Source organism: Aulostomus chinensis, chromosome 1 (assembly GCF_037954235.1).
Source record: "Aulostomus chinensis isolate RoL2024-O1b breed Wild chromosome 1, RoL_Achi_v1.0, whole genome shotgun sequence".
Taxonomy (NCBI): Eukaryota; Metazoa; Chordata; class Actinopteri; order Syngnathiformes; family Aulostomidae; genus Aulostomus; species Aulostomus chinensis.
This window is the reverse complement of record NC_141320.1, coordinates 18105278-18120142: the sequence shown is the minus strand read 5'-3', so window position 1 is coordinate 18120142 and position 14865 is coordinate 18105278. Positions and strand designations below refer to the sequence as shown.

The window sequence follows — 14865 nt, the reverse complement described above, 5'->3', positions numbered from 1 at the left end:
TAATGTTTTTCTTTTATTTCTGTGAAGCACTTTGTGTTGCAGTTTCTGTCTGAAAAGTGCCATATAGATATAAATAAAGTAAAGTAGCTTCAAGCTAAAGAGACGTGGCCGGATCCTCCTGCATTCTGCAGTCCCACACAAGTCATGCAGGAGGAGAACCTCTCTGAGAGCTCACGACTCCTGTTGGTGAGTTCTTGACCAGCAGAATCCACTTTTTAGGTGAAGCATCACTTTAACAATGTGAACTAGTTTGAACCCACTGGTCTGATTCTGAGGGAGTTTCCAGCTTTATAAGAACAGGAAGACTCAACTGGCGTGACGTGTGCTACAATGTGATGTCACAGCAGCCATACTGGATGAGCTGGAGTCTGCCCTCGCACTGCGCGGTGGTGGACCCTCTGCCCAGATCTCTGGACAGTGCCCCTTGGTGCTCCAATCAGACCCCTGGACCAGGTAGGCTAGACTCCCTGTCGGCTGGTTGCAGTGGTGACGGGGTGTCCAGCGGGACCATTCTGGAAGTTGGCCCCCTGCAGGTCTGGCCCATTCCTCAGCCCCTCTCATCGCCTCTCTGTCCCATCACATCACATCTTATGTATCACTAGGCCTTGAGGGGCTGGACCCCCCAATTTGAATCACATCGTAGACATTTAGGGCTTGGGGGAGTGCATGAGGATGTACTGGGAGACTCTGCCGTCTGCAACCGGCGGGGCTCCCATGCCCTGGGTGCCTCCGCCAATTTTAACTACATTCTAGTCATCCACATCATCACATCTACATTCCCATGCACAACACGCACCCTGCACCATGTTGGGATGGGGGGGCAGCTGGGGCAGGGAGTGGGTCCAGTGCTGCCTCCTTTGCTAACTGCACGATTGCAGGCCTGGGGGCCTGCCCGGGGCTCTTTGTGGGGGGGGCTGGTCCTCTTCCCAGCATGGTGGTTGGGCTGGGGTTGGTCACGGGCCCTGCTGTTGTGTGGTGGATCGCTCGCTGGCGGTTTCACTAAGTCTGAGGTGCCCTGGACCGTATCAGCATCTATGGAGTACTCAGCCCCTGTATGGAGGAAGATGAGGGTATGATTGTTTTGTCCGGGGGTGGTGGTCCTGGGCGTGCGTGCCTTCAGCTCACCCTGGCGGGTGGGCTGGGCCTCTCAGGGGAGTGGGGGTTCCCGGCTGGCTGGCTGGTGGTGCCCTATAGCCTGAAGCCCGCCTGCTCTGGGGGGAGGGGGAGAACAGGGGATGGGTGGAGGGGATGGGGATCGGGGGTTGGGGGGGTATCTCCATTCGGGGGCGGTGGGCCTGGTCGTTGTGGTGGGCTGTGGCTGCCCTGCCTGGGTGTGGGGTGTGGGTGGGTGTCGGCCTCGCTGCTGGCGGACCTCTTGGGGGGCTCTGGTCGGGTCTCGGGCCAGAGGGGCCCTGTGCCCCTGGGCTCTGCTCATGCTGTTGGGGGGGGGGGGGGGTGCCCGGTGGGACCGGGGTCATCTCTGCCCCGTCTCTCTGTGGGTTGCTTCTGGGTGGGGTTTGCTGCTCCTATGCTTTCCTACGGGTCCTGGCATGGGTTTGGCCTGTGGCTGTTTCCTGGGGGAGGGGTGGCCTGGGGCTCCCTGTGTCCTGGGGGTTTCTGGGTGCTCTGGTGGCTTGTTCCTGACCTGCCTGCTATCCTGGACTGGGGGTGCGATGTCCTGGCCCCCCACATCAGCTACAGCCAGCTACGCACAGCATCCAAGACAAACTGTTGCACACACACATACACATACACACACGTATACACACAAACGCATGCGGTGCACAACTGACCCATAATCACACACTCAGACATTTATCTAAAAATTATATTAAACCAAATGGTAAACCTGCACTGGAAATTCTGCAACCAATGTTTTTTCCTTTTTTTTTTCTTTTCTCCTCTCTGTTGTTGTTGTTACTTTTTCTTTGTTTGTTTGTTTGGTTTTTGTTTTTTTGTTTTTTTTCTGCTATTGCTGTTGTTGTTTTTGTCCCCCCCCCTTGTCCTCCCTGTCCTGTCCTTGGTCTCTCTTCCTGTCCTCTCCTGAGTCTCAGTCCGGTAGCTTCATCAATGAACCAACACCATTCCTAATGAAGTTCAACACAGATGCTGATAGGAGGAGTTTATCAGGTTCCTCCTTAGCAGAGTAGAACTGCTTCAGTCCAACAAGGCACCAGGAACATGGATGCTGCTGCTGAACAGGACAGGGTAAAAAAAAAAACTTGTCTGATTGATTTCTACTATTTTTGGTCTCTTTTGATGACGTGTGCTACAATGTGATGTCACAGCGGCCATATTGGATGAGCTGGAGTCTCTCAGGAAAGTTGTTTTCTTTTTTCTTTCCAAGTCCATTCAGAATGAACCAAAGAAAACACTGCTAATAAACCAGCAGAAGACGAGGAGGAAGTTCAAAAGTCTCTGAACTTCAAGTCAGAGGATCGACGTCAGGTTGCCAGCAACAGAGGGACCAACTAGATTAGACTGATGAAGAGCAGCACCTGAAGGCTGCCATCAAAGAAGAAGACCAGAGAAGAGAAGAGACTGAAAAGAGAGGGGAAGATTTGGAGCAACAAACAAGGACGAGGACTTGGTGATGTCTGGACCTGAGACCAGCCACCGCACCTCTGCTGCCTCACAGCTGCTGACCAGCAGGGTGAGGACGCACCCAGAGGTGAACTGCAGTCACTTGAGCAGCGAGTCAGGGAGTTCTTCAACAACAGAGAGGTTCCTATGAACAGGGACCAGATCGCTGCTCGTCCACCAAACCAGAGACACAACAACAGGCTCAGCATCATCGCTCCATTTGTGAGCAGAAAACATGAAGCTGAGGAGCAAAGAGTCCAGGTGTCCATGCAGAAGAGCCTCTCACAAAGACAAACTGAGACTGAGACAGAATCCTGACAAAGAGGAAGAGAATTCAGGACTGGTGGAGAGGAGCTGGAGAGTCCTGATCAGACTGAACGCTCACCTGAGCAGGTAAAAGTGACAGTGGTCAGAGACCTGGAAGATCTTGATCAACATTCATGACAATGTTGAATGTTGAGGAGGAGAGGACGAGGAGTGAGGAGATGTCCCACTGTCAATGGAGTTGTGCTGTGAAATATCAGCAACCTCAGTTTGGGAGAGATAAATCTGGGAAAACTGGAAGAAAATGAGTGAATCCACACTTTGGAAGTCTTCTGCTGTCAAGATCCAACAATTTAGGAGTTAGAAAATGTCACTGATCAGAGATCCACTTCCACCAGAACATCAGCTTGAACTGTGACTGTTATTCTGAAGAGAAGTTCAGTTCTGGAGTCAAATGGAGCAGTTTTCAGTCCTTCACTTCACCAGCAGGAGGCTCTGCAGCAACTTCTCCTCAATCAAAGAGAGCGTCATCAGTTTCAGCAGAGATTTAGTGAGCAGCAACTTTGGAGCCTTGGCTGAATGATAATGAGCTGCAGCATGGAGGAGAGGCTCTGAAAGGTTTAGTCCAACCAGGGTCAGAGAGAGAGGGGGCTGTTGCTCTTCAATGCCAGGTTCTTGATCAGATCACCATGGTTACTGAGAAGCTGATGGATGTGTGACCTCTGAAATTGAGGCTGACAGATGCAGAACCATATTAGTTAGTTGTGTTTCTAGAGCGCCGGGTCACGCGTCGATCAGTTTCATCCACTTCCAGGATGACATGAAGAGCATCAGGATAAAGTGAGAGTTTGGTTTGTTGGATTTGGTGAAATCTGTTGATCATTCAAAACTGCAGAATTTGTTCCTTCATGTTGAGTGGAGTTTCTATCCAGTCGTTGTAGAACCTAAGAGAACCTGAGAGAACAGAGCAGCACTGATGGACAATCTTTCTATCAATGTGATTGATGGACAGAGGAAAGTCAACTGTTAGTGGCTGGTGGGAGCCACCATTTGCCTGTTTACAGTGGCAGAGATGAAGAAGAACTTCAAACTCAGAACAAACAGGCAGAGGAACAGTTTGGATGGAACAAATCACCAGAGGCAATGAAGGCTCAGAGCAGAACCTGAGAGTCCTGATTGACAGGAAGTTTCTGGAGAGGACAGCAGGGACTCCTAGGATGAGGTTTGACAGCCATTTTGGACTCTTTTTGACCGACGTTGTCTGTTGAAGGAGTTGAGACAAGTTCCTAAAGAGGAGGGAACCAAGGTGAACAAAGGGTTTGGAGAAAGACTTTAAGAAGAAAAATAGGCTCTGGAGGGAATTTATCAAGCATCCACCAGAGGAAAAGGAGGAGAAGAACAAAGTAAAACCAGAAGAACATCTGATGAGATCGAAGCGAAGTAAAATCTGGTCAACTGGACGTAGGTTTATCTTGAAGACGTTTCACCTCTCATCCAAGAGGCTTCTTCAGTTCTAGTGAAGAGTGTGGAATTTCCAGCTTATAAACCTATGTGGGAGTGGTCAGTGCTATTGTGGTGGAAACGACCCTCCCGAGACTCACCTGGCCTCCCCAAACGACAGTCGTTGTGAGGTGTCAGGGAGTTTCAGGGGTGGTCGTTAGGGAGTTTCACCGACCACTCAGATGCTAATGGACTGTGCTGGCAGCAGCCGTTCCACATGGGTCTTTCAGCTGAGCTCTTTGGGGAAGCTTTGAAAGGACTTGGTTGTAAATAGGTGAAAGGAAATGTCGCAGTCCACCTCCTCTGCAGGCAGATCCGTGCAGACCTCACTGTACGGATCTCTACATAGGGGAAACCAAACAGCCCCTCAACAAGCGCATGGCCCAACATAGAAGAGCCAACTCTGGAGGACAGGACTCAGCGGTTTTCCTCCACCTCAAGGAGGAAAGCCACTCCTTCCAGGACGACCATGTCCAAATCCTCGACAGAGAGGACAGATGGTTTGAAAGAGGAGTTAAAGAAGCCATCCACGTCAAGATAGAGAAACCATCTTTGAACAGAGGAGGTGGACTGCGACATTTCCTTTCTCCTATTTACAACCAAGTCCTTTCAAAGCTTCCCCAAAGAGCTCAGCTGAAAGACCCATGTGGAACGACTGCTGCCAGCACAGCCCATTAGCATCTGAGTGGTCGGTGAAACTCCCTAACGACCACCCCTGAAACTCCCTGACACTGCACCACGACTGTCGTTTGGGGAGGCCAGGTGAGTCTCGGGAGGGTCGTTTCCACCACAATAGCACTGACCACTCCCACATAGGTTTATAAGCTGGAGTTTCCACACTCTTCACTAGAACTGAAGAAGCCTCTCGGATGAGAGGTGAAACGTCTTCAAGATAAACTTACTTCCAGTTGACCAGATTTTACTTCGCTTCGATCTACGATGACCTGGATGAATGAGAACCTACACAGACATCTGATGAGATCAGAACAAAAAGACTCTTCTGATCAGTTGTTGGAGAAACAGAACATGGACATCATGATTGAACTTCAGCCCTCATGAATGCCTTCCCTTCATGTGGAGGAGAGCTTGTTAAACTAGAAGAAATATCTAGTAGTCCAGCTCAGGATGTTCTGCTCTCATCATTCTGACCAAACTCTTTGGACGGGACATCGGCCAAATGTCCTCCCTGTTCCACCACATTCTGGTCTCTGTTCTTTCCTGTTCTATCCTGCTCCAACTTCCTACAGAGACTCAGACCATGAGAGGGTGGAGGATGAGAACCAGAGGTGTTCCTCACATATGAAGTTCAACTGGTAAAAGTCTCATCACACATCCAGGACTTCATCCACCTACCGAGCTGCAGTTGAAGCTTTGACCACTGGCAGCAGCCTCAGAAGAGCCTCCTCTGAAGCTGAATATTTGCTCAGGTCAAACACGTCCAGATCTTCTGAGGACAGTAAGATGAAGACCAGAGCCGACCACTGAGCTGGAGACAGTTTAGCTGAGGACAGACGTCCTGATCCCAGCAGACGCTGGATCTCCTCCACCAGAGAATCATCGTTCAGTTCATTCAGACAGTGGATCAGGTTGATGCTTCTCTCTGGAGACAGATCCTCATTCATCTTCGTCTTGATGAACTCAACTATTTCCTGTTTGGTCTCTGAGCTTCTTTCTGTCTGTGACACCAAACCTTGCAGGAGAGTCTGATTGGTCTGCAGTGAGAGACCCAGGAGGAAGCGGAGGAACAAGTCCAGGTGTCCATTGGGACTCTTCAAGGCCTGGTCCACAGCTCTCTGGTGCAGGTGTTTTAGTTCAGGTTCACCTCTGAAGACTCGTGACCTCCGGGATGTTTGTTTCTCTGTCAGCAGATTGACTCCAGAGTTGATGAAGGTCAGATGGACATGAAGAGCAGCCAGAAACTCCTGAACACTCAGATGAACGAAGCAGAACACCCGGTCCTGGTACAGTCCTCTCTCCTCTCTGAAGATCTGAGTGAACACTCCTGAGTACACAGAGGCTGCTCTGATGTCGATGCCACACTCTGTCAGGTCACATTCATAGAAGATCAGGTTGCCTCTCTGCAGCTGATCAAAAGCCAGTTTTCCCAGAGCCTTCATCATCCTCCTGCTCTCTGGAGTCCAGTGTGGATCCGTCTCAGCTCCTCCATCATACTTGACCTTCTTGACTTTGGCCTGAACCACCAGGAAGTGAATGTACATCTCAGTCAGGGTCTTTGGCAATTCTCCTCTCTCTCTGGTGGTCAACAGGTCCTCCAGGACGGTCGCAGTGATCCAGCAGAAGACGGGGATGTGACACATGATGTGGAGGCTTCGGGACCTCTTGATGTGGGAGACCATGGTTTCGGCCTGCTCCTCATCTCTGAATCTCTTCCTGAAGTACTCCTCCTTCTGGGGGTCAGTGAACCCTCTCACCTCCGTCACCATGTCAACACACCCAGCAGGGATCTGATTGGCTGCTGCAGGTCGTGTGGTCATCAAGAGGTGAGCGGAGGGAAGCAGTGTCCCTCTGATGAGGTTTGTCAGCAGCTCGTCCACTGAGGTGGACTCTGTAGCATTGGTCACGGTCCGGTTGTTGTGGAAGTCCAGAGGGAGTCGACACTCGTCCAGACCGTCAAAGATCAACGCAACCTGGAACTCTTCCAACCTGCTGATTCCTGCTTCTTTGATTTCAGAGAAGAAGAGATGAACAAGTTCCACCAAGCTGAAGTTCCTCTGCTTCAGCACATTCAGCTCTCTGAAGGTGAACGGGAACATGAAGTCTATGTGCTGGTTGGTTCTGCCTTCAGCCCAGTCCAGTGTCAACTTGTGTGTTAGGACCGTCTTCCCGATGCCAGCCACTCCCTTTGTCAGCACGGTCCTGACTGCTGTCTCTCTTCCAGCTGAGGCTCTAAAGAGGTCTTCTAGTCTGATGGTTGTTTCTGGTGCGGCTGGTTTCCTGGATGCTGCTTCAATCTGTCTGACCTCGTGTTCCTCATTGACCTCTGCAGCCCCTCCCTCGGTGATGTGGAGCTCTGTGTAGATCTGATTCAGAAGGCTTGGGTTTCCTGCTTTAGCGACCCCCTCAAATACACACTCAAACTTCTTCTGCAGGTTGGACTTCAGTTGACTTTGGCAGGCTGCAGAAGTTCCTGAATGAACAAAGAACAAATGGAGTCAAGGGTGAACACTGGGACTCGTCCTGGTCCTGATATATCTGGGTGCTGCAGGAAGGAAGCTGGAACTGGTTTGACGAGGGCTTGAATGTGAGGAACCTTCATTTGGATCAAAACATGATGCACTCCAGCTTTAAAGCTGTTCAAATCATCTTACTGCTGAGCAGACGGTCAGCCAGCTGCTCCTGATTCATTCTCTTGAGGAAGTCCAGTGTGATCTTCATGAACGCCTCTCTGCTCCTCCTCTGCTCCTCCTCATCATCCAACCACTCCTCTGGTTCATCTGGACTCAGAACCCTCCGGAATCTCTTCAGCTCCTTCTTCACAAAGTCAACAATCTTCTCCTCCAGCAGCTGGAACAGAATAAATGTCAGAGTGAAACGAGTGGAGGCAAAAACAGGTCATGTGACTGAAAACCTGCTGGTCTCCAGTGAGTGACTGAACCCTCACAGACCATAAAGATGGAGTCCAGGTGTGCTGGGTGTTGCTGGATGGACTCACCACCGAGACCATCTGAGTTCTGCTGATCAAGTCTGTGGAGACAAGATGAAGTCAAAGAACCAATAGTAAAGGAACACCAGGGACCTTCATGGTAGCAGGGACCTGGACCCAGCAGAGATGGGGGGGTCTGTGGCTGGTCCCAGACCTGCCCATAGCCCCCTGCTCTTGAGTGGAAGAGATCGTATCAGAACAGACAGTTTACATTCTCACCTGGGATCAGACTCCAGTCCACCTTTGAACTTGAGAGGAAGACCCATAGACCAATCACTCTTCATGGACACACAGCTGGGTTCGGGGGGGTCTGGTGTCCTCTGAGAGAACCTGATGGAAACAACACTGATCAATGCTGACGATCAGGAAAAATCATCCAGGAAAACAGGAAAATGTTGAAGGTCAAACGTTTTAATGATGACGATAAAAAAAATGCCTGAGAAAAATGAGTTTCAGTCCTCAGAGCTCACCTCTGACCAGAAGACTGTTGACCATCTTTGAAAGAAATCGGCTGATCCATACAGGCGTTGCTTCTGAAGGACACACACCTGGGTCCAGGTCCAGCTCCAGGTCCAGCTCCAGCTCCAGCTCCAGGACCAGTAGAGTCCAGCCTGGTTTTCTGGGGAGGGGCTCCCTCCTCTAGGTCCTCACTCTGATTCATATCAGAGTTCAAACCTTCACACAAACACAACAACACCTTCATTTATCAACAAGCTTCACATCTCAGGACCCAAACTTGTGACTCCTCCAAGTTCAAATCCTTCTCCTCTTCAGAAACATGGTGGAGAGACATTCATTCTTCTCTGTCTGGAGGACGGAAGTCATCTGATAGCAGCAAGAAGACCTGAACCTTTGGACTCCAGGAGGACAGTTGAACTTTGTCTGGTTGAGCTGCTCTGAACTGAAAGAGCTGCTATCAGATCCAACATCAAAGTCTGACAAATGAACGTGTGACATGCCCAAAAATAGTGCGACCATTTTTGTGTTGAGATATTCCATCGTCGTCTGCCGCTTATTCCTTACTAGTCAGGGTCGCGGGGTGGGAGGGTGGAGCCTATCCCAGCATCTACAGGTGAGAGGCGGGGTTCACCCTGGACAGGTCGCCAGTCCATCGCAGGACCAACATACAGAGACAAACAACCATTCTCACTCACAGTCACACCTACAGTCAATTTAGAGTATCAATCAGCCTCGTCCCCTCTTGATGTCTTTGGACTGTGGAGGAAGCTGGAGTACCAGAGAGAACCTGTGACAGTCTAGACCCCACTGTCACTGTTTGTCCCTAACCCACCTCAATAAGTGCACAATTGTTTGGTGGGATAACATGGACAAACCCGGAAACAACCAGCAACATTAAAGGACATTTATTCACAAAACCTACAACCTTCTCCCTCACCAGGGCTCTGAACTGGATCCTAAAAGAGTCAGGGTGGGGCTGGAGCCTTTAAGTAGGCGTCGAAGGCTACGCCCAAATTGGGGCGAACCATTCCCTGTCCGGAGACAGGGGAACTCGAACAGTACATGGACATGTGAATGGGTTTGGTCAATGAAGGACACTGGACATTTGTTTATTGCAAAGTAGCAGATATATATGGTCACTGAAGGACATGGTGTTTCTTTGCTGTATGTTAAGGTACACAGAACAATTTGGGAAAACAATACAACTCCCCTTAACTGGTCTTTGGTCTGTCTGGTGGGAGGGGCCATGAGAGTATATAAGGGGTGAGAGTGGGCTTACAAGGCAGTCTGCTGTTAACGCTGCTGGGGTGAGGTGCTCATTGCTGAGGTCCAGAGGTGAATATTGTTTCTCAAAAGTTCTATTGTTTCCAAGTTATGATGTTCTTTCTATTGATTAAGCTAAGAGTAAACCATGGTTGATATGCGCATTGACTTATTCTTGTTGAAAGTATTGACTGCTAAAACATAGAATATGCATATTTGATTTATTCTTGTTGAAAGTATTGTGACTGCTAAAACACAGAATATGCATATTTGATTTATTCTTGAAAGTATACTGCTAAAACATAGAATGTACGCATTTGATCATTGTTAAATATTTTGATTTGTATCTGAGTTATTATGCTTTGGTTTTGAGCTTGTTATTTAGTTTTGATTATTTTTATTACAGACCTCTGGTCCCTTCTGTATATAGCTGCTTTATTACATTTGTGTATCACAACTGGGGACATAAATATTGTTACAACTTATGCAACTCTGTCGTGTTTTGCCATCAATGGTTTAATGTCTGGGTCTCACACTACCCATAACCGTGTCTGGGGTGTGACATTTGGTGGCAGTGGTGGGATCCAGACATTAAACCACTGATGGCAAAACACGACAGAGTTGCATAAGTTGTAACAATATTTATTTCCCCAGTTGTGATACACAAATGTAATAAAGCAGCTATATACAGAAGGGACCAGACAGGAACAGGGAGAACATGGAGACTCCACACAGAAAGATCCTGTGCTGGAGCCAGGACTCGAACCCGGAACCTTCTTGCTGTGAGGCCACAGTGCTGACCACTGCACCACCGTGCAGCCTGTTTAGATATTCATTTAATTAAAAAAAAATTTCTTTGTTGCCAGGGTTTAATACCACCTTAATAGAATTGAACAACATCGCTGTCATGTTAAATTTTATGTCAGTTTCAACATTGAAACATGGTGAAAATGTGCCGCATCAGGGTGGAACCTTCGTCACAGGAGCAGGTGCGCCTGGGTGGTATGCCTCAGACACGATCTGGACCATGGACACAATAAAGAGTAGACACCGCTCGGACTGCTGCGCAGCGAGAAATACGGCCGCCATCTTGGTCCGGTCAAGCTCCCATACGCTCCAGTCATTCGTATGGTGATTCAGCGATGCCGGAGCACTGTGCGCCGTATTCCTGTGCCAGTGTGCGGACGGTAGCGAGCAGGGCTCAAGGGTTAACTTTTCACAAGTAGGATTAAACGTTTCCTCAACATTCTACCTGATGGTAGAGTCACTTGAAGACAGCTGACTTATTCACAATTATAGCAACTTTGGTGTTAGCAACAGATTAGCATTCGATTGGAAAACTTTGTTTGGGAGAGAAGAAACTTGAAGGAATAAAATAGAAAGTAGGAAAGTGAACTCTTTTTTTTAAAGATTTTTTGTATCTATCCATCTTATCCATCCATCCCTGTCTTTCTGTCTTGCCTCCAGCAGATCTGAGACTCCTCAGGATGACCCGGCAGCCACAAAAATACTACTTTAAGCATTACAGTACGTGTTTGCTCAGTTTATGGTACTATTTATAGTATACTATTAATACTAATAGTATTCATTGTACTATGACTACAAATTGAATATTATCTCATATGTTCTTGGGGGTCTGCACGGTGGTGCAGTGGTCAGCACTGTGGCCTCACAGCAAGAAGGTTCCAGGTTGGAGTCCCGGCTCCAGCATAGGATCTTTCTGTGTGAGTCTCCATGTTCTCCCTGTTCCTGTGTGGGTTCTCTCTTCCTCCCACAGTCCAAAGACATCAAGAGGGGACGAGGCTGATTGATACTCTAAATTGACCGTAGGTGTGAGTGTGAATGGTTGTTCGTCTCTGTATGTTGGCCCTGTGATGGACTGGTGACCTGTCCAGGGTGAACACTGCCTCTTGCCCATAGGTGATGGGATAGGCTCCAGCCCCCCTGCGACCCTTAATGTGTAGGAATAAGCAGCAGAAGATGATGATGGATGGATGTTCTTAGGTTTAACTTGAAATTGTGCAATTTTTGGATATGTAGGCTCTATATTTGTGGGTATTTCTTCAATTTTCCAATTATTAAAGTAGACAGTCTGCTTCTATATGACATTATTAGTGTGTGTATACAGATCTATAAAATTAAACAAAATCAAATAAATATATATTAAATTAGCCAATTAAAATGGCCAGTTTTTAATAATCACTGAGACGTAGCAGGAACCAGCTCTAACCTAGTTATCCTTGATTAATTATGTTACTATGGCATCTACAGCCACTGCCGGCATCTTCTAAAATATTATTTGATTCATTATGAGTGTTTGAAAACGCCAAAAAGTTATGGCCTCCATCATGAATCTTTGAATGACTTTTGTAGAGGAAAAAATAGCGTAGTATTGAGCGAACTATGATTCATTTAATGCGCTGAGACTTCATTGCGCCGGTTAAACAGCGGTGCAGAGTGAGGCGGGCGACCGGACCAAGTTGGCGGCGGCATTTCTCGACAGCGCCCATTCGTGGTAGCGGCGGATGCGGGATCTACTCTTTACTATGTCCATGATCTGGACGATGAACGGGCTGCTGTGTCTTCATTGTTGCTGTGTTTCTCTGTGTTTCACAGAACAGTTTGTGACTCTGGTCCCAACCTGGGACCAGAGTCACAAACGTATCACCATGACAACCTGACTATCAGACTGTTGGTGTCATCACCTTCTGATGGAGAACAGAATCTCCATGAAGCAGCGAGTGCAGGTGAAGGAACCAGCAGCTCTGACTTTGGAAAGATCTCAGTCCAACATTCCTACTCGGAATGTTGATCCAAGCATCAGGAAACTCTGATGGTTCGGATCAGATTCCAGGTTTGAGTCTCAGCTTCACTCCTCCAACAGCTCAGAATCATAAACTCAGGCTTTTCTAGCAGCTGCTCCGCCTCCAGGACCTCAAACAGCAACACTGAATGATGCTGTGGTCAGGACCCTCTTTCATGTCTGGATGAGACACAGCGGCTGTCCCTCAACTCCAGTGTGAAGTCTGGCATGTTAAGATCCGGTTGGACCCGTTCATACTCTCCCTGCATTCTTCCCTGATGACGCAACATGAGAAACCAAGCGCTGCTGGTTTGCTGTGAACGTTCCCACTGACGCTCGTTGTGAACCAGCTAGAATCCCACCTTCACACCTCCTGATGGAGACGGTTCAGCTGGACACTCAAGCAGGGAGCCGACTCAGTCAGAGGGATCCTGTTGGTCTGGGGGGTTCTCACCTGCTGAACTCAACCTGCACACTCGTTCAATGGTTCTTTTCTTCCCTCCTTCTTCCCCCTCCTTTAATTCAGTTAGCGGTTCAAGACAAACAGGTGACCGACATGGACAGACATGTCCATTAATCATGGCCTTCATACCTGGATCAGAGAGACGCTGCTCCTTCTCCCTCCTCAGGCCAGGTGTTTATGTGCATTTGATCTGGCGTCGCTTCCTCATAACAAGTCAACGAGAACAACCTGAAAACCAGTCAGGCCACAGGCAGAAACCAGTTACATGCAGTTGTCCCATCTCTCCACTAGATGGTGCTGCCTGCCTCTATGATGGCTCCAGATCAGATGGATCCCAGCAGCAGCAGTTGAGTTCCTGTCCCTGCTTCAACACTTCCAGACCTTCATGAGGTCACATCGAGTTCTTCCAGGATTCCCTGAGAGACGTCTTTGAACAGCTGCAGCTTGTCTCTGTCCAGGGTCTCATCATCATCTCCCAGTTTTCCTCCTGCTCCCCCATTCAGACCTGAACTGCCATCAATATTATTCATGTTGTTATCTGACTGAAGTCTTTACACATTAGAGGTGCCACCCTTGGGCCATGCTGGGGTCGTTCCTTTGGTTCGCTTCTCCCACTTTTCAGAAATTTCTAACCTTTCTTTTAAAAGCTCTGGGTTCTTCGCCCCGATTAGGACGGTTGATACGATACTCATTTTACAAGTTGCACCTTTAACCTGTTCTTCTATTGGCACTTGGAATAAAAGACAAGAGGAAAAACATGAACGTCTGTGCAGGAGTCCAGGTGAGCGCGGGGGGACTATTTTTAACTTTCTGTGTCTGTGTATCTTCTGGGCTGGTTGCCAAGCTATGAGTCAACTGTACTACAATACCCACACACACCTTAGTCACGCCCACTGACCATTCCCACCAATCACAGCTGGAGGAGCCAGGAGGCGTTTCCCCTTCAGTCATACACACCTCTCCTTTCACTCGTTCAGGTTCCTATCCCTCCTTTCACTCTGACTCCTCCATCAGAACTGGGCAACAACAACTCCTCTATCTGTGCTGCAGCCTGGCCTTTTGTCCACTTCAACCTCTCCCTCCTCACCCGTCCAGCCCTCCTCTCACACCCTCACTCTTACCTCCAACTTTGGAACTCCAACATGGAGCGACACAAGATCTTCAGAAGAAGTGCAGGTTATAGATTTGCTAGATGAAACAGTTTCCATGAACAAAGGGTTCACATTGATGGAATAAAGTACAAGAATTCTTTGATTTAAAACAAATGCATGACCAGTTTTGTGTGAAGGGGAAACATGAATTAGACTTGAACAAAACGTGGTCCAGATGTAGAACTGCAGCAGTGTTGAAGCCAGGTCTGACTGCTAGAGGACCAACAGAGCCCATCAAGCTCTGTGTACTGGAACGTGGAGTTTAGTTCCTTTCACACAGCACTGCTCTCTCTCTCTCTGCTCCTCTCAGCCACACTCCTGGATGAAGCTCAGTCACACCACACATATGAACACTCACAAACACACAAGGACACACACTCACCAACACTAAACATGAACAAACACAACCTGGTCAGCCTGAGTCAGGTCTGCTCAGGTGTCCTCAGTCAGGGGGGACTGGACCCAAGCATTTCTTTGGTTTTTATTGTGTGTCCTTATTCTGAGGGATGTTTCCCTCTCTATGTTCAGGAGGTTTATGGGACTTGCTGGTATTTTCAACTGAATGGTTTACTGGAAGCTGGAGTGACTGATCAGACCAGTCACTCCAGGAAACCTCCTTTAAATGCTGTCAGAGAGGGAGAGCCGTCTGCTGGTGGTGGTGTTCATTCCTCAGTGGGAGCCTCTATGGTTGATGTTCTACTGACCTCTGGTGGTG

At 48.5% G+C, this 14865-nt stretch overlaps 1 protein-coding gene and 1 long non-coding RNA gene across 5 annotated transcripts in view; one reads left to right on the top strand and one right to left on the bottom strand.

The window, feature by feature from the left end:
- Positions 1-13243, bottom strand: part of LOC147270628 (NACHT, LRR and PYD domains-containing protein 3-like) — a 24590-nt gene extending 11347 nt beyond the window's left edge. For 3 of the 4 annotated variants that reach the window (XM_086199015.1, XM_086199109.1, XM_086199283.1), the window contains exons 1-6: positions 13129-13243; positions 8482-8686; positions 8231-8341; positions 7974-8052; positions 7677-7872; positions 5701-7495 (exon numbers count right to left, since the gene is read on the bottom strand). In XM_086199015.1, the coding sequence (XP_086055141.1) occupies positions 5701-7495; positions 7677-7872; positions 7974-8052; positions 8231-8341; positions 8482-8672 (2372 nt within the window). In that variant the 5' untranslated portion in view covers positions 8673-8686; positions 13129-13243. Of the gene's footprint in view, positions 4134-5700; positions 7496-7676; positions 7873-7973; positions 8053-8230; positions 8342-8481; positions 8687-13128 lie in introns of all 4 variants that reach the window. The other variant, XM_086199198.1, reaches the window with a different exon arrangement.
- LOC147270627 (uncharacterized) lies at positions 9777-14237 on the top strand. The gene is made up of 3 exons (XR_015112106.1): positions 9777-9805; positions 12350-13170; positions 13291-14237. It is a non-coding gene; the product is annotated as an uncharacterized LOC147270627 (long non-coding RNA).
- Positions 14238-14865: the final 628 nt, after the last annotated feature.